This window comes from Squalius cephalus (assembly GCF_949319135.1).
Source record: "Squalius cephalus genome assembly, chromosome: 13".
NCBI lineage: Eukaryota > Metazoa > Chordata > Actinopteri > Cypriniformes > Leuciscidae > Squalius > Squalius cephalus.
The window spans coordinates 26037667-26057240 of NC_137134.1; the positions used below are offsets into that span (position 1 = coordinate 26037667).

A 19574-nucleotide genomic window follows, 5' to 3' on the forward strand; every position below is an offset into this window, starting at 1 on the left:
CGAGTGAGTTCACGTAGTGTTTTTGCGCAGCGCGTCACACACATGACCAGCGTCGGCCAATAGTGAGCCTACGTGGTGACGTGCAACACTGACGCGCTGCGCAAAAACACTACGTGAACTCACTCGAGGCCCAGAGAGAAGGAAATGAATAGTGGAATAAAGTCCGTTTTGTTTTTTGTTTTTTTTCTCACAAAAAGTATTCTCGTCGCTTTATAAACTTAAGATTAAGCCACTGTAGTCACTTGGACTATATTAACAATCTCTTTAATAACTTTTCTGGGCCAGCAAGTTTCAGTCCCTTAGAAGCCTACGGAGGAGTGAGACAGCTCTCAGATTTAATAAAAAATATCTTAATTTGTGTTCCGAAGATGAACGAAGGTCTTACAGGGTTGGAACAACATGAGGGTGAGTAATTACTGACAGAATATTCATTTTTGGGTGAACTAACCCTTTAAGTTGCCTCAAAATAGCAATGCACAAACAATGGACCTGAACACACCTCATTTTCAGACCAGCACGCCCATGGGCGCACAAATGGGAGCAAATGCATTTACTATTTAAACAACGTGGCGCAGGACATGAAAATGTAAACTACGCTGCATTGCGCCGGGTAAAATAGGGCCCTGTATGCTAATTGTCAATCGAATTTGACGATAGTGGTCCTGACAGAACCATTATCAAACCAGCAGCTTACTGCTACCTACTTCATCAGTGCAGAAAGGTGGTTGATTGAAAAAACAGTTTTATGATAAAAAAAGAACACAAGAAATACCTTTTGGTAGATGATGGGGTTTTCGCACAGAAGTTTGGTCCATCACCTTTTGAATGGTCACTCTTCATAGACACAAAGCTGGATGCATGTGAAAATGATCTTTCCCTAATGACACAGAGCCGAAAGAATAAGAAAAAAACACTTTACTACAGGTTACTGCTGTGTCATTTATAGAGGTTTGACGTTGCAAATGGTACTTAGATGCAATATAGCCCCGTATGGAATGTATTTATACTTGATTGCCTGTTCTGTATTTCCACTGTGGAATGTAGTGCACTAGTGGCTACCTGTGTTACTGAACGACCATGTTCATTAACAAGTAAAGCCGATTACAATTTTCTTTCAAAATTCTTTGATTTATTCTTGTATTTAGTCAAGTTCTAGTACATACACTAAGTTAACATCACTGCATGTTTGTGTAACGTGCTTGTTCTGTTTTGGTTTGGTTCTGTCATTTGCTTCTGTGATCTTCTGCGTGTTCTGTGTTGTTTTGTAGTGTTGGTTTTGGATTTTCCTTCTCTTAATATAGACATGCACCCCAATACAGTTACATGTGACGATAGATTTTACTTATTTAATAATAATTAATCAATGGATCACATGTAAGACGCTTTGAGAAACAGATGAAATACCTTTTGTCATCTGGTGTTTTCTCACTGAAGTTTGGTCCATCACCTTTTGAATGGTCACTCTTCACAGACACAGAGGACAAATGTGAGCCTGATCTTTCACTAATGACAAAGAGACAAAAACACTTTACTTTAAAAAGGTTTGATGTTGCAAATGGTAATTAGATGGGTAGATGGAAAACCTACAGCAAAGGAGGCTTTCTTTGAACTCTACGCCTGCTCTTACACGGCCAAGGAGGTCATCCCTGAACACCGTTTGCCCCTGTTCTGTCAAGGCCAAGGAAGCCTTCCTTGAACTGTCGGCCAAAATGAACTCATGATCTAATTGCCAAGGAAGCCAGCCTTGTGGTGTTCCCCTGCTCCACCATAGTGGTCACCAGCTCTGCCTGCTCCTCTGTAGTGGTCACTGTTGTGGCAAATTCAAAGTCCTCAAATCGGGTCTCAAAGAAATCTCTCAAGAGTCGAAGTTCCAGGTCTCAGAAGAATTATGTGTTATTTATGTTCGTTATTGTTTCATTAAACACCCCTGCACTGGATCCTCATCTCAGTCTGCTTTTGTTTTTATTGGTTCCTTTGTTTCTGTGTCAATAGCCGCTTTCCGACCGGAGGAACCTTTTCACAGTTCCTAGAACTATTGGCTAAAGTACCCGGATGTCGGTGTGTTCGCACCGCAGGAACTAGGAATGATTTTAGTTCTAGGAACTCCATTTGGAGGAACTAATTTAGGTCCTACTTCAGAGTAGGGTCTAAACCAGCACTATAGGAACTACCCGTGACATTAGTGTACGCTGATTGAACGAACGCACGCGGAACACCAGCACCCGCCATTTTTAAAACAGCTATAATGTAAACACACAGATTATAGCCTATATATTTACTCCAGAAACTAACTATACAAACATGGAAAACAGTGATAGATGGGCCTCTAAACCTTAATGCTGAAGAGAAAATCCAACGCAACTTTGAGGGGACCAAGCCAAACATGATTATGTTTATCTGCCCAGCTAGCAACACTGGACATCAACCACACGGCATAGGCTAATAACCTTTTTTTCATATACTGTCTACTTTCTATAACAGTTCTATCTAATAACATGTTAAACAGTACTGTTAGACAGATTGCTAACTAATAAACACAGAGAATGCGAGCATTGTTTGCTCTGGCGTTCTCAGCGCCGCCAAAATAAAGGTCCGTCGCGCCGTCAAAATAAAAGTCGCCGTGCTTGCGTCACTCCCTTACCCCTCCTGCCAGTGCGAACGCAAACAGCAAAACCCGAGTTTGGGGGAGAGTAGTTCATAGAACTGTTTAGAAGTGGACAGTTCCTATAAATAAGTTCCTATAACTACTTGGTCGGAAAGCGGCTATTGTCTTTTTGGGTCATTGTGTTGATTACTTTCAGGTGTGTCTTGTTATGTCATTAGTCCTTGAGTGTATATATAGCCCACATTTCCATTGTTCCCTTGTCTAGATTTGGTGTGTATGTAACCTATTGTTTAGTGAGTTTGTCAAGCCTGATCTGTTCATAGTGAAGTCTGTTAAATTTAAGTCTTATTCTAGTCTTTAAGTTTGTCATGTTTTTGTTTGGTTTGTCTTGTATTCTTGTATTCTATGATTTTCAAGACATCACCCTTAGGGACATTGTTTTGCAGGGGGTTATATTAATAAATTTGCTTGTGGCTTCCTGGGGGAAAGATCCACTGGTCTCTGGCGCAATACATCAATCATACTCTGTTGTTAAGCAGCTCATCATTCACTGTGGGAATTGCAGAGGAGAAACCTCGCAATTCCGCTGCACCTGCCATGCCAGAGTCTCGTCAAGTCCAAGAACGTTCTATGCCCTATGTTACGGTCATGAAGGCTGTTCATGTTCTTGCTTCACCATGGCCTTGCAATCTACCAAATCCGCCATGCGATTTACTGCTCTACTGTTGTGGTCATCGCCAGCTCTACCCTGGTGGCCCACTTAGCTCCTGGCTCTGCTATGGCCACCTGATCCTCCATGGTTTCTTTGACTGCTCCACAGTCTTTGATCTTGTCCATAATCCCTCATCTCCTTCATGGGCCTGGCCCTCCATTCCTCCCCTTGGGCCTCCTCCAATCCACCACCCTCCTGATCTTGTTTGTGTTTTGGGTGGGTGTGCCATTGGCATATGGAGCCGCCATTTGTTGGGGGGGATATGTCACATTCGGATTTGATATCACTTTCATGTTTTTATGTCTTTTATTGTGTATTTGTCTCACTTCTGTTCCTGGTTTTGTCATGTGATTCCCATAATTCCTGTGATCTCATAATGTGATCATGTCATGTGCTCCTCTTGCTATAGGCTTGTTTGACTTCATGCAGCGCTGAGCAGACCGATCGGCGACTGACTTGAAGTAGCACATGCTGGTTAGAAAAACGTCTTGAAACAGCACCAACGCCACGTGACTATGACGTATGCCATCAAAGTACTGCGAGAGCGAATTGAGATCAGCTGGCTCGTTCATTCTGCACAGCTTCTCCAGAGTGGCTGCACGAGCTCTGATGACGACACAACTGTTTCACGATTGGCCCGATTCACCGCATGACAATGATCACGTCTGTTTCATGTTTATTCTCACACCTTTAGTTCTACTAATGCTCACAGATCTGTTTTTATAACAGTAAAAGCTCTTTTCATGTAGTCGTGATGTTATATTGTGTCATGTATATCAAAATAAAACTGATAAAAAACATAGACCCCACTTTATTGATTGTATAGGCTTATGTTGAACTACATTCTTGTACAAACAGACGTTATATTAAGCAGTAAATAAAGTATTGAAAAAAAATACTGAAAATTCTGTTTCAATGAATTGCACATGGATTATCACATTCAACTTGCCTCCAGAGGATTAATATTACACAGACATTGTGTGTATTAAAGGTTGTATCAGTGATTTCAGGCCCAAAAATAAATTATCACATACATCTAATCTTAACGATCCGCTAGCTGCCCGCCCCATAAGCATACCATCAAAAAAACGCGTCTCTGTAGGCATCATAGGCTCTGAGATCTGCACACAAAAACAGTTGCTTTCACTACCACTCAAAACCAAAATAAATAGTGTTCCAACCAATCACCGACAGGGGTGGGTGTTGTGAGGTTTTCGCGTGCAGTCGTCATAGGCAGCCGTGCACGAGTGCAAAACCTCACAACACCTACCCCTGTCGGTGATTGGTTGGAACACTATTTATTTTGGTTTTGAGTGATTGGTGAACCACTCAAAACCAGATTGTTTTTGTGTGCAGATCTCAGAGCCTAGGCTGCCTAGAGAGACGCGTTTTTTTGACGGCATGCTTATGGGGCGGGCAGCTAGCGGATCGTTAAGACAGATTAGATGAATGTGATCATTTATTTTTGGGCCTGAAATCACTGATACAACCTTTAATTAATTTATTCTTGTATTTAGTCAAGTTCTATTACATTTACCACAGTGAGAAGATTAGTTAACGTTGCTGTAATGCAAAACATATTAAAATACCTTTTGCCAGGTGTTTTTTCCTCACTGAAGTTTGGTCCATCCCCTTTTGAATGGTCACTCTTTACAGATAAAGATCTGGATACATGTGAGCCTGATCTTCCACTAATGACACAAAGAACATGGAGAAAAACACTTGACTACAGGAAATTATTCCAACTACATTGTCAAACGTTCTCACAACAGCTCACGTACAGTATTTCAGCCGTTTGTTAGATGTTACCTTTCGTTAGATGGGGTTTTCTCATTGAAGTTTGGTCCATCACCTTTTGAATGGTCACTTTTCACAGACACAGAGATGGACACAAGTGAGCCTGATCTTACACTAATGGCACAAAGAAAAAAGAATCTTTACTTCAAGAATTACTTCAGTCTCCATTGAAGAGAAGTTGCAAATGGTAATTAAATAAGGAATAACCGTGCATTTATTGTATTATTCATTCAAGTTCTGGTTTCAGTTTACTTTATTATCCACATTGTGCAAAAATGGTCTCTGTCTCCACCTAACAATACATAGCATAATTTAAATAATGTAACATAAATCATGTGGAATACCTTTTGGTTTGTGACAGTGTTTCTTCACTGAAGGATACACGTGAGCCGGATCTTTTACTAATAACACAAACAGTAGAGAGTAAAGAAAGTTTGAACTACAGAGTCAGATTTAGTTTTGCAATTAAGTTATTAAATACAATGTACTGCGAAAAAACAGTTTAAACATATATTATTATTATTATTTTATCAACCATGACACTAGAAAATGTATTAACACAATGCTTTAAGAAAAGAAATCTAAATGTTTTAAGAAAAATATTTATTGATATACTTTCTTACAGTCTATGTGTAGCAACAATAAGAACCCCATGAAATACCTTTTGGTAGATGATGGTGTTTTCTCACTGAAGTTTGGTCCATCACCTTTTGAATGGTCACTCTTCATAGACACAGAGCTGGACACATGTGAGCCCGATCTTTCACTAACAAAAAAAGAAAACAGAAAAAAAAAAAAAAACACATAAAACATTACAACAGGAGGTTACTCAGTGATATATATAGAACATGCATTAACACAATGCTTTAAGAAAAGAAATCTTAATGTTTTAAGAAAAATATTTATTAAAATACTTTCTTACAGTCTATGTGCAGCAACAATAAGAAACCCATTAAATACCTTTTGGTAGATGATGGTGTTTTCTCACTGAAGTTTGGTCCATCACCTTTTGAATGGTCACTCTTCATAGACACAGAGCTGGACACACATGAGCCCGATCTTTCACTAACGAAAAAAAAAAAAACATAAAACATTACAACAGGAGGTTACTCAGTGATATATATAGAAAATGCATTAACACAATGCTTTAAAGGTACAATATGCAAGATTTTTTTTGCTGCTAGAGGGCGCTACATTCCAAACAACAACAATGGCGTAGCTTGATGACGATGTGAAGGAGCGTGGAATGATGGGAACTGTCGCTTTAAACTCCACCGTGGATGTAAATCAGTCAGACGGGAATCGAAAAATCATGTTCATGGATGAGGCTAAGTTCTATTTTTATAATGACATGCTTTTTGTGGCGAGGGGGGCGTGATTCAGCGCAGTCTGTAATGGGAGAGAGAAGAGACGAGCGTCGTAGGTCAAGTGCAAATGACGAACACCTGTGTCTTATTGCTGTGATCCACGTGGAGAGACCACTTATAAGCCGCGCGCTGGAACGAGAGAGAGACTGAAGAGAAAATTGGACGAAGAGAAAGAAAACCGGTGGATCCGAGCTCTCATTTTTGAACTGTTTTGTGCCGTCGCGGTTGCCACGGTGAATGCGCGTTGTGCACGACTTTTGTTTGTTTTGCTTTATTTTAATAAAGTGCGAGTCCCAGTCACGCCAACCCCTGTCTTCTTCCTTCCTGACTCTTGAACCTAATCACACTTTTATTTCATTAAAATGAATTAACCGCAAGAAAAGTAAGGCTTAATACTAAATTGGTTATCATAGATGTTACTGTATGTCGAATTCATTGTTGCGTAACGCGGCGCAGTTTTACGTGTTCTAAACAATTGTTGTAAAAGTACATTCGAACATACCCACATCATTTGCCAAAATACTGATTAATCTTTATGTATAACACATGCCATATTTATTTACATGGCCATAAACACCAGACGTGATAAACAATGTCAATAAACTAAACACAAATCTAAAGCAATAATACTTCCCTTACATAAACATAAGTATTACCGAATGCTACATTTGGAAAATATAAAATTAAGCATGCTTTGTCGACAGAACCAGCTGCAATCGGTAAAGAATAATTGTGTTCCATAACGACTGCACGAACAAGCTAACGTTTGTTGCTTGATAGACGCTACAACTACAACTTCCGCATTTGTCCAGGACTCCACGCAGTACGAGCGGAAACCGAGGGTAACGCGGGTATGACGCAATTGACTGGTGACTCCCAGCTCCCCCCTGCTCTAACGCCCCGTTTTCTTGGTTAAAATCGCAATTTTCTCACGATTTAAAAATAGTTAGAAACATTTGGGATATTGTAAGTAATCAACTTAACAAAATATATAACACTGGCCTTGAGATTATGGGATATTTTATTGCAAAATTCGTATATATTGTACCTTTAAGAAAAGAAATTGAAATGTTTTAAGAAAAATATTTATTGACATACTTTCTTACAGTCTTATGTGTAGCAACAATAAGAAACCCATTAAATACCTTTTGGTAGATGATGGTGTTTTCTCACTGAAGTTTGGTCCATCACCTTTTGAATGGTCACTCTTCATAGACACAGAGCTGGACACATGTGAGCCCGATCTTTCGCTAATAGAAAAATAATAATAATAATAATAATAACATATTATAACATAAAAACATAAAACATTACAACAGGAGGTTACTATATATATATATATATATATATATATATATATATATATATATACACACACACACACACACATATATACATACATACATACAGTTGTGGACATAATTATTTGCACCCCTGCTTATCACCCATGATATAATAAATAAATAAATGGCTGTAAAAAAAAATCTGCATTGTTTATCCTTTTTTTCTTTCATTAAAAAAAATTTGGCAAAAATCTAACCTTTCATTGTTGTAAAAGAATTTAAAAAGGGGGGCAATTCACATTATGAAATAAATGTTTTTTCGCCAAAACACATTGGGCACAATTATTGGCACCCCTAGGATTTTCTACGAGTAAAATATCTCTGGTAATATTTACCTTTTTTTAGCACACCAGGGTGACTAGGAACATGAAATTGTCTAGCTATGACTTCTTGTTTCACAGAAGTTTAAATATGAGGAAACACAAAAGCCAAATTCCCTTAATCATCCATCACAATGAGTAAAACCAAAAAATATAGTTCTGATGTGCAGCAAAAGATTGTTGAGCTTCACAAAATAGAAAGTGTTGTAGGAAAATGGCTAAATAATTGAAAATACCCATTTCCACCATTAGGGCAATAATTAAGAAGTTCTAATCAACAGGAAATGTTACGAATCTGCCAGGAAGAGGACGTGTGTCTATATTGTATTAATGCATGGTGAGGAGGAAAGTTTGAGTGGCCAAAGACTCTTCAAGGATCACAGATGGATAATTGCAGAGATAAGTTGGGGTCAGAAGCCTACCCAAAAAAAATAAAAAATAAATAAAAAAAATCAAACAAACCCTACATCACCACATGTTGTTTGGGAGGGTTTCAAGAAAAATCCTCCTCACTCATCCAAAAACAAACTCCAGCAAATTCAGTTGTCAGGAAATTAAAATTGTTGTCAGATGAAACTAAAAAAAAAAAGCTTTTTGGCAGCAAACACGCTAGATGGGTTTGATGCACACATGGATAAAAAGTACCTTAAAAGTACTTTAAAAGTAAAGTAAAAAGTATGTGTACAATTTAATATACCATTGGAAACATGTTTTGGGCATATTTTTCATCTGGAGGTCCTGGACATCTTGTTCAGATACATGGCATCGTGGATTCTATCAAATATCAACAGCCAAAAAAACTAAATCAAAACCTGACGTCTTCTGCTAGAAATCTTAAAATGGGCCGTGGTTGGATCTTCCATCAGGACAACGATCCAAAACAAACATCAAAATCAACACAAAAATGTGTTACGGAGCACAAAATGAAGCTTCTGCCATGACCGACTCAGTCCCCTGACCTGATGAGTGGGCTGAACTGAAGAGAAGCAGCACAAACATGGATCTGGGAATCTGAAGGATCTGGAGAGATTCTGTATGGAGGAATGGTCTCTGATCTCTGGTCAGGTGTTCTCCAAACTCATCAGGCATTATAGAAGAAAACTCAGATCTGTTATCTTGGCAAAAGGAGATTGCAAAAAGTATTTAATAAAAGGGTGCCAATATTTGTGGCCAACGTGTTTTGGAGAAAAACATTTATTTTATAATGTGATTTCCCCTGCACTTTCAATTCTTTTACTTCAATGAAATGTTCGATTTTTGCAAATTGTTTGAATGAAAGATCAAAAGGATAAAAAATGCAGATACATTTTTTTTTACAGCCATTTTTTATCATATTTACCAGGGGTGCCATTAATTCTGACCACAACTGTATATGAATGCTGTATTAAAACCATTCATTATTATTCTTCATTCGAATCCAAAAGGAGAAATTGATTCATTGAGTGCAGATCAATGCATTCAGCACCACTCCAAGACTGTTGTATGTTTGTTTTCATTGGTTGTCATGGTTATTTATGGCTCCCTGGCTCCACCTCAGCCGCTCTTCCCCGTGTCTCTGCCTTGGCCATCTGGTCCTATGGTGTTTGAACTTTGCGACCGTTAAAACTGTATGTTCTAGTAAGAATGTACTACATGTGGATGTACTACATCCATCATGTTGTCATTATCATGTACACTATCAGCGTCAGTTGTGTCACTTCACCTCCATTCATAAATTCTCTCCCGTGGCCTCATGGGATAGTAAAGTATCCATCAAATGAGCACTTCAGAATCTTGCCGGAAGTAGTAGGTCATCCTGGGACTTTTCACCTACTGTTTTTTTAATACTATGTATTCGTACATACTACTCTTTTGGTATACTGTTTTTTCGCATACTATATAGTAGGTAAGTATTCAATTTCAGATGCAGCACTGGTCTCCACCACTCCCGTTTTCAACTCCCCCAACAACCCCGGCTCCACCCTCCATCATCTGTTGATGAGTCCTCCTCCTCCTGGCTCCTATCTGAGACGCTCAAGGCACTTGCTCTCCACCAGAGCCCCCATGGTCTGGTCTACCACCGGCTCACACGTGGTCTCTTCCGTCGACCTTGCTACGTCCCCCACCCTCCTTCTACTTTTATTGTTTCTTTCATGGTGCCAGGAAGCGGGATAATGTCACATTCAATTTTGATTTCAGTTTTATTTTCATAAACTTTTATTGTTCATCAATATTTCCTGAGTTTCCTTGGTTGTCTTGGTTACAAAGTATGCTTTCATTGGTTGACATGGTTCCCTATCAGTCAGTCATGTAAACTAAACGAGCCAATGCACATTGGCATGCAAGATTTGCATCAAGCCCCCCGCCCCACTAAGCAGTTATATAAGTCGACGTGTGTGCGATCACACTTCAAGCTTTCGCTTAGGAGCCGAGCATTTCATTCTGATCCTGCTCTACAATCATCAACGAGTCTGCTATGAGTTGGGAGAGTTCTTCAGCAAGTTTTGGTGTGACGGCGTGTCAGCGGTGGTTGCTTCAAGAGCATTTCCTACTGCTTCCTGCAGTTCTAAAAGAGAATTATTGCACACTGCAGACTTAAATACAGGTCTCGCAAGTTGTGCTGCGACCATTCCCCTGTGTGCTTCAGCACTATTAAAAGAGCTATTTCCCTAAAAGAGTAAGCACGGGTGTAACGTTGTGTCTTTTTAAAGATGTTATTCCACCCATGTGTTTCTGGATGCTGTCGTTTCCAGCTCTGTCTGACAGTCATGATCACTGCTTCATGTGTCTGGGCTTAAAGCACACTGAGGTGGCTTTTGTGGATGAGTCATGTACCCATTGTGGGAAGATGACCATCTTGATGCTGCGGTTAAGACTCCAACACCCCCAAAAAGGTGGAGTCCCCTCTGCTATGCAAGATCCTTATCCTTAAAACCTACTAGTGTTGTTACTAGGAATTTTTTTTTTTTTTTTGCCATTGACTTCTATGGGGATCTGTCATTCAGATATCAACTATTCAGTTCTGACTAGTGTGTATTCCAACTGTGACTAGTACGTATTTATTAGATACTAGAAGTTATTTATTAGGTACTAGTACTTATTTTTTTAGATACTAGTACCTATTACTAGATACTAGTATTTATTCAATAAATACTAGTACTAAGTCATTAGATACTAATACCTATTAAATAGATACTAGTACTTATTCATTAGATACTAGTACTTATTCATTAGACACTAGTACCTATTAATTAAATACTAGTACTTATTAATTAGCTACTAGTACTTATTCAATAGATACTAGTACGTATTTATTAGACACTAGTATCTTTTGTAATTGTTACTAGTAACTATTCTTATTTTACTAGTCACAGTTGCTTTTTTACTCGTCTTATGTTATGACTAGTCAGAACGGCCACTGTAGAGTTCAATTAAAAATCTTACTAGTAAAATAAAAAATATTAACATTTGGAATAAATAATAGTATCTGATAAATAGGTACTAGTATCTATTGAATAAGTACTAGTATTTATTGAATAAATACTAGTATCTAGTAATAGGTACTAGTATCTAAAAAAATAAGTACTAGTCCCTAATGAATAACTACTAGTATCTAATATATATGTACTAGTCACAATTGGAATACATAATAGTCAGAACTGAATAGAAGTCAATGGCAAAAAAAATAATTTGTTACTAGTAACAAAAGAATAGTTACTAGTCACTATTGAAATAAGTACTAGTGTCTAATGAATAAGTACTAGTATCTAATGAATAAGTACTAGTACCAATTAAATAGGCACTAGAATCTAATGAATAACTACTAGTATATTTTAAAAAGGTACTAGTATCTAAAGAATAAGCACTAGTAGCTAATGAATAAGCACTAGTACTTAATGGAATAGATACTAGTGTCTAAAAAATAAGTACTAGTAGCATGAAAATAGAGACTAGTGGGTTTAAATGTTAAAACGGCTTGCCATAACACATATAAATGTATATATTTTACAAATATTTGCATGTATATACTGTATATATATATATATTTTATATTAAATATAATTATTTTATATATAAATAACACTTTTAAATCACATAACATAATATATATATATATATATATATATAAATAACACATTTTTCTTAAATATATACATGCATTTGTGTGTATTTATATAAACAAAATAATTATACACAGTACACACACATATATTATGTACACACAAACTTTTATTTTGGATGCGATTAATCGTGATTAATCATTGCACAGCCCTAGATCACAGTGGGATCACAGTGGGGGCTAACCTTCTGGGGTAATCTCCATGGGGAGTGGGGAATTTCCGGTTAATATTACTGGCCTTTCCCATGGGGGACCAAGCATTTCATTCAGGGCTCTGGCGGAAGACCACGTCTAAAACAGCATCGGAGGGTCGTCTAGACTCCTAAAATTCGGCTGTGTTGCCCCCTTTGGGGAGAGTAGCATTTACTGTGTCCCGAACGCTCAAGGCTGGATGATTGGTGGGGGGCACTGAGGTTACCAGGTCATGGAAGGCATATTTTTCTGCTCAAAACCGAGCTGGTGCCTTCTCTGCCCTCACAACCTTCGATGGTGGGGTGGCCAAGGGGTACATGTAGATCTGGTGGGGTAATCTGTGTGTCCCATCCAAGGCTTGTAAGTTCTCGTCCATGCTTATGGCCATGGCTTAATTAAAGAGCCACTGGACAGGCTGCCTCCCCCTGCACGCCATGCCCCCCCCCCCCCGATCACTGACTCAGGCGATGTCCACACTACTGCCGTGCAAAGGCAAAAGACTGTAACTTCGTTTTTGGTCGAAAATTTGTTATTTATATTTTTGCCACATTCAAGATCTCCTTTATCATGTGGATAAGTATCTTGAATCAATTCCGTTGTTTTTTCGAGAAAATAATGAGTTGTCTTAACAGTAACTTCTAAAAGCCCATGAGAAACAAAGGCAGAACACGGTCACATCAGTTACCGCTCTTTGGCTTTGTTTTGGAACGCTCGAAATTGAGTTACGGTGCTCTGCCTTTGTTTAGCCGCGCGTCAATATGAAGTTACTGTGCTGGTGTTCTATCAAATAATGCTACCTACCAGATTGTACAGTGTTCTGCCTTTGTTTTACTGTCCATTAAAAAATTACGGTGTAGCCTGTGTACTTGTCATAGCAAAATGTCATAGCAAGCAGTACTCCTGAGACGGACGACCCGGCAATGGAGGAATTAGCTCTTCGGGTCTGCCTTGCCACTCTCATCCCCCTCTCCTATCACCAGCAGTCAGCGGTGTGCGGTTCGAGGACAGATCTTCACACACCCCCTGCCCAACCATGGAGCCAGGTAAATGTTACACCGCACACTCAGACCCCACTCCGGGATGCTGTGCCTTCCACCTCGCTGCCCAACTGCGGATACTTCTGTGATTCCTCTGACCCCGCTTGCACGGTCTCTGGAGGCCTTTGCTAGCTCTTCTCAGGCCATCTCGCTGGCTCATTCAGACTCAGCTATGCGATTCAGTTTTTCAGGGGCATTCAGTTCACCTCAGTTCTGGACAATGATGCTCCTGTCCTACTGGCAGCGATTGCAGCCCTGCTGGTGACGGACCCGATGGAGCCAGTCCCTCCAGCCAATATGAAGACTATGAATAATGAATAAGGGTTTTACAGCCCTTACTTCATTGAAGTACCCAAAAAAGGCAGTGGGTTAAGACCGATCTTGGATCTGCGTGTTTTATATCAGGCCCTTCACAAGCACCCGTTAAAAATGTTGATGCAGAGATGGATTTTTGAATGCATTCAACCACAAGATTGAACCTGATCTACCAGAAGGATGCGTACTTTCATGTCTCGATCCTCCCTTGACACAGACCATTCCTACGCTTTGCGTTCGAGGGTCAGGCAGTACATAGTACAAAGTCCTCCACACACCTGTTTCTTATTTTGATCATTAGCTTGCTTTGTATATATAGCCCTCTGTTCTGTTCTTTGTTTGGCATTGCTTGTGTTTAGTGCACACTTGTGTATATTTTGGGTTTAGCCTTGCTTGTATCTTTATTTTGATTTGTTTATTAAAGTATATTAATATTAAGTATATTGTATTTACATCTGCTTTGCCTCGTCTCATCTCATATTTGCCTGATCAACTGTGATTTCTATTTAATATTAACCTTTTATACTTCAACACCACAACTACCAGAAGTGGCATGTCTTATCAATCTTGTAATCTTACCAGTGTTTGGTCTGCCACAATATAAACTACCAATAAAAGCTAACAATATCCTGCATCCCTTTGTGGACCCGATACGTCCGCGATAATTAATGTGATATGGCTCAGCTTGTCAGTGAACTACGGCTCTGTGTAGTAAATGCCGCTCCAATTGAAAGCAGGTGATGGCGATTTACAACTAATCAAGGAACCGGCTTTACTGACGAGATGCACATAAAAATGTCATGCGATATATCGCCCAGCCCTAGTGTGCACATATAGCCGTCATCATATAACTCCATCGCAGGGATTATAATCATCCAGTCTATAGTGAACGCTACACACTACCATGTTTTTCGAAGCAGATGCAGAAGTGAAGTCCCGACTTTTCATCTGCACATTACGCACCCAGGCATGGAAGATAGCACCATCCTGAATAGCAATCATCCGGAAACCTGTGGACTCGAAGTCCTGACAGGTCATAATTCACAGTAATTTACCACAACAATAATTAATTGAAATACAATAACGACGAGAACATACTGAATCACGTCCACTCTCACTGAGCACCAACCTACTCTGCGGTGCACTAAGTGAACACAGAGCCCGGCAAACGACTCCCTCTCATGACGTAATATGACGTGATGATGAAAAAACAGCTTTTTCAACACGATCAAGGAAACTGTCACGTTTTCTTTGCAAAACAATTTTAAATCCTGCATTAACTTTTTATATGGTATTTTCATACAAGTTTATAAATTAATTTTGAAAAAAAAAAAAAAACGGCAATATGCCCTTTAAACAACTATTCAAAGACTGGGACAGGGGCTCCAAGAGCCATTAAAGACAAAAGGTGATAGTCTCCGCAATCTGACTCATTTGACTTACAATAAAGAGAACAGGACTGGCAGGAACCTCTTGCTAAAATCTTTGCTTAACCAAATCATTCATCTGATGTTATCATCTTTACCTTAAATGCTAAATACAAAGTACTTACCCTTAGTTTTTCATGTGATGTTATGTAAGGATGTAAGATCAGCAGATCTTAAAGAGATTCTTAAATTTGTAATTCCACATTGCGTTGGCTGGAGCTGAGCCAGAGACGGATGCCCTCAGCACCAGCCATATATCACATAAATGTTCATTTCAGATACACATTGTGTAGGTAACCATAAAAGTCACTCTTTTCTTCTCCAAGTTCCCTGGCAAATTACTTTCATGTATTTTGGGAGAAACTGATGAATTTACGTGTTGTAAATCTGACAGATAGAATTCTCTGAACTGCAGTGCAAAAGGGGCGGTTAAATACCTTATGGCAGATGATGTTTTTTCCTCGCTGAAGTTCGGTCCATCACCTTTTGAATGGTCACTCTTCATAGACACAGAACTCAGTACAGGTGAATCTGATCTTTTACTAAAGACACAAAGAGACAAAAGAAGAAAAAAAAAACACTCTTGAAGGTTCTTCAGTCTCAATTGAAGAGCATTTGTCCTTCTCACAATTTATACAAGATTGTCTGTTCAGTCAGTCAAGATAATTCACAATTTCACAAACACCATAATGGAGATATTTAAATAATGTAGCATAAAACACATTGAAAAGCTTTTGGTTGGTGATGGCGTCTCCTCACTGAAGGACACGTGTGAGCCTGATCTTTCACTAAAAACATAAAGGTAGTTCCTCAGTATCATTTGAAGAAGTTTAATAATTAAATGCAGTTAAATACAATTTAACAAACAATAACCATGCATTATTATTCTTCTCCCACCAATAGAAGGAAAAGTTAGCTAATCATAATATTATAATGCAATTGTATGTTTGAGAAAAAAAACCTTTAAAGTTTTATGATAAATATTCATTAAAAAAACTTTAACACAGTCTATGTGTGACCAACAGTGAAAAACACACAAAATACCTTTTGGTAGGTGTTTCTTCAGTGAAATATGGTACATCACCTTTCGACTGGTCACTCTTCACAGACTCAGAGCTGGAAACCTCTGAGTCTGGTATTTCCCTAATAACGCAAAGATGAGAGAGAAAGACAGAGAGAAACATTTTACTAAATACGGTACTTCAGTCTCATTTGAAGAGGTTTATTGTTGCAAAAAATAATTTAAAACAAACTTTAACTGTGCATTATTGTCCTTTTGTTTTTATTTTATTTTTAAAAATGTTGACGTGATGTTGGCGCTTTGAGTATGATTGGATGGAAAGAAGTTCTTCTTAAAAACTTGTATTACATTACTACCGCCAACCTATCCAGAAATTTCACTGGAATTTGGAAGATACTTTTATCCAAAGCAACATATATTTAATTCAAGACACATATGTTATCCATTTCCGTGATCTTGTGATACTCTTTGAGTTACAGAAATATTAAACAGGAACAAAGTTGTGACACCTGGCAGATCCCTATAATGTTTAACCCCTTAGCCAATAAACCTTGATCACTATTGGCATCTCTGTGACAGTACGAATGTAAAATACCTTTTTTGGCAGAGAAACTTAAGTTGTAACTGAGATGCATGACACTTTTAATTTTAACACAGTTAATTTTTAACCCTACACCTTTACTGGACTTTGAACAAGCCAATTTCTTCCCTTCACTTTATTCCTGAGTGTTTCTTGTGTTCTATAGACTCATATGCATCAGAGGTGGACAGTAAAAAAGTACATTTACTTGAGTACTGTACTTCATTTTATTACTTGTACTTCATGTATTATTTTTTTCTGGAAACTTTTTACTTTAACTTCACTACATTTGAAAGACAAATATCGTACTTTTTACTCCACTACAATTCTGTCAAGGTCCTTGAGTAGAAAGTAGTAATGCCAGTCAGGGGATGATTTTGGTTGCAGGGGTTGCATTTCGGTGGGAAATGAAAGTCGGATTGATGTCAGAAACCGACTGATGTTGGTTTCTGACGTCAACCCAATTTTCGTTTTCAACCACAATACGTCTGTCCAACGTTATAAATTAATGTCAATCCAGCGTTGGATTCTAACATCAACCTGATTTTCATTTTCAACATTGGGTTTGGTCTTCTAAATGCAAATTTTGTCATTGTTTTGGTGCACACTAGCTTATAGATAACAGTAGGTTAACATATACTAAAAGCCAAAAAAGTTTAAATAGGGCACTATTTGAGGGAACAGCCATTTGGGTGTCTGAAACCATTGTGGACATTATTGAGTGTACTTATTCAATCCCACTACTGGAACTGTTTTCTAGAAATAAATTTGATATTGATATGAGGGTAGGTAGGCAGGCATAGATTCGGAGGCATAAGGTACTGTAAGTATTACACACAACAATGCAACAATAATAAAACAATGCATTGACATTTACTTTTGATACTTAAGTACTTTTAAAAACGAGTACTTCTGTGCTTTTACTTAAGTAAAAATCGGTCTTTACAACTTTTACTTGTAACGGAGTAATATCTGACCAGTAGTATCCGTACTTTCACTCAATTAAGGAAGTTGTGTACTTTGTCCACCTCTACACTAACACTAAGTCTTATCCTCCAGCTTACTGAGCTTCTTAAAGGGATACTTCACCCAAAAATGAACATTTTGTCATCATTTACTCACCCTCAATTTGTTCCAAATCTGTATGAGTTTCTCTCTTCTGTTGAACACACACAAAAAAAAGATATTTTGAAGAGTGTTGGAAACCAAACAGTTTATGGCCATTGACTTCCATAGTATTTTTTTCTTATTATGGAAGTCAATGGCTACTGTCAACTGTCTGGTTTCCAAAAATTCTTCAAAATATCTTCTTTTGTGTTCAACACAAGAAAGAAACTCATACAGGTTTGGAACAGCTTGAGGGTGAACAAATTATGACAGAAATTAATTTTTTGGGTGAACTATCCCTTTATTGATGGAGCTGCATTATCACTTTAGTTTATTATGATTTCAGTAAAGAATAAATTGTAATGAATTGTATACTCAAAGTTTATGATTGTTGATTAATGATGACTGTTTAATGAAATTAAACTAAAACTTTGTGATAAATACAGTACAGTTGCCTTACGGTAACAGAGCTACAATTGTGACTCTTCATTCGAAGAATGAGGAGAAGATTTAAAAGGACTGCCTGAAAACAGATGCGGTCTTACCTCTGTTTCTCTGGGAGACTCATCTTAGAGAGAGAGAGTCCTTTCCTCGCTCTTCTGACATACTGCAGCTAAACTGCCATTAAAATCAGATCAGCACTGGGATCGATGTGTTGAAGACATTCAGCTGCTCAGCACGACCTGGACATAACCATAATGTTATGAGGTGAATATAATTATGAGTGTTGAGTTGGTAACAAACAAGCTGCATAAAAATAACATGGACTATGAAACAAACATTTCCATTTAGTGCAACCAAATGTGCAGGTGCATTTCAAATAACTTTTCAAAACATAACTTTAAATATAAATACACAACTATGCAATGAAAGAAACTTTTTTCAGCACTGGATCAAAACATTGAAGGGGAAAACTGATCAAGGCTATTGTAATTTTATATGATTTTACACTCATATTTACTTATCCACCAATATATACCATATGTTTTATCATATTTACTTATCCACCATAGTTCTTTTCATTTGATTTCACATCATTTGACCACGTCATGCTCAGAATGTTGGCTATTAATTTCAAATGCTCCCACAATATTACCACATTGGTCATTGTGGTAAGTGAACGGAAATATTGTAAATATTCTATTTGTTAAAGCTGTCATGTGTTAGCTATATTTGACACAAACAAAAAGACATTAAAGCATCAATCACCGCGTGCTTTGGTTTACCCGCCAAAGGGTCTGATTTTCCCTTAGAATATGCTTTCGATTTCGCATCATGGCATATCAAAAAAAAATAAATAATAAAACAGACAAAAATAAAAGGAGGAAAATTTAAAAAGGCCTCGTAATACTTGTACTGAAAAATAAAAATTACCTGTTCTTTAACGTAGCCTAATTATCAATAACTACTCGAGGACGTTTTTTTTTTTAAAAAAACTTACTTGCCAGCAAGGATGTCAGTGTGGAGCATCAGAAACGATTTGCACAATGGTTTCTTTTTCTCCCTTTTACTGCTAGTCACATGGTACGATTAGGCTACACCCACCCTTGCCAACCACCAGACTGTTCTGTTACATTACGATCTTTAATGCCTGTAGATTTGTTCACGGTTAAACATTGACTGGTCATGTAGATCATATTTGTGTTAGTCAC

General features: G+C 38.0%; 1 protein-coding gene across 1 annotated transcript in view; it reads right to left on the reverse strand.

Moving 5' to 3' along the window:
• The window catches only part of LOC307169754 (uncharacterized protein), a 293723-nt gene extending 274289 nt beyond the window's left edge, over positions 1–19434 (reverse strand). The window contains exons 1-12 of the mRNA XM_079890548.1: positions 19364–19434; positions 18468–18605; positions 16259–16357; positions 15652–15756; positions 7627–7731; positions 6075–6179; positions 5776–5880; positions 5459–5515; positions 5127–5228; positions 4907–5008; positions 1405–1503; positions 773–877 (exon numbers count right to left, since the gene is read on the reverse strand). Coding sequence (XP_079746674.1) covers positions 773–877; positions 1405–1503; positions 4907–5008; positions 5127–5228; positions 5459–5515; positions 5776–5880; positions 6075–6179; positions 7627–7731; positions 15652–15756; positions 16259–16357; positions 18468–18490 — 1007 coding nt within the window. The 5' untranslated portion in view covers positions 18491–18605; positions 19364–19434. The remainder of the gene's footprint in view (positions 1–772; positions 878–1404; positions 1504–4906; positions 5009–5126; positions 5229–5458; positions 5516–5775; positions 5881–6074; positions 6180–7626; positions 7732–15651; positions 15757–16258; positions 16358–18467; positions 18606–19363) is intronic.
• Positions 19435–19574: the final 140 nt, after the last annotated feature.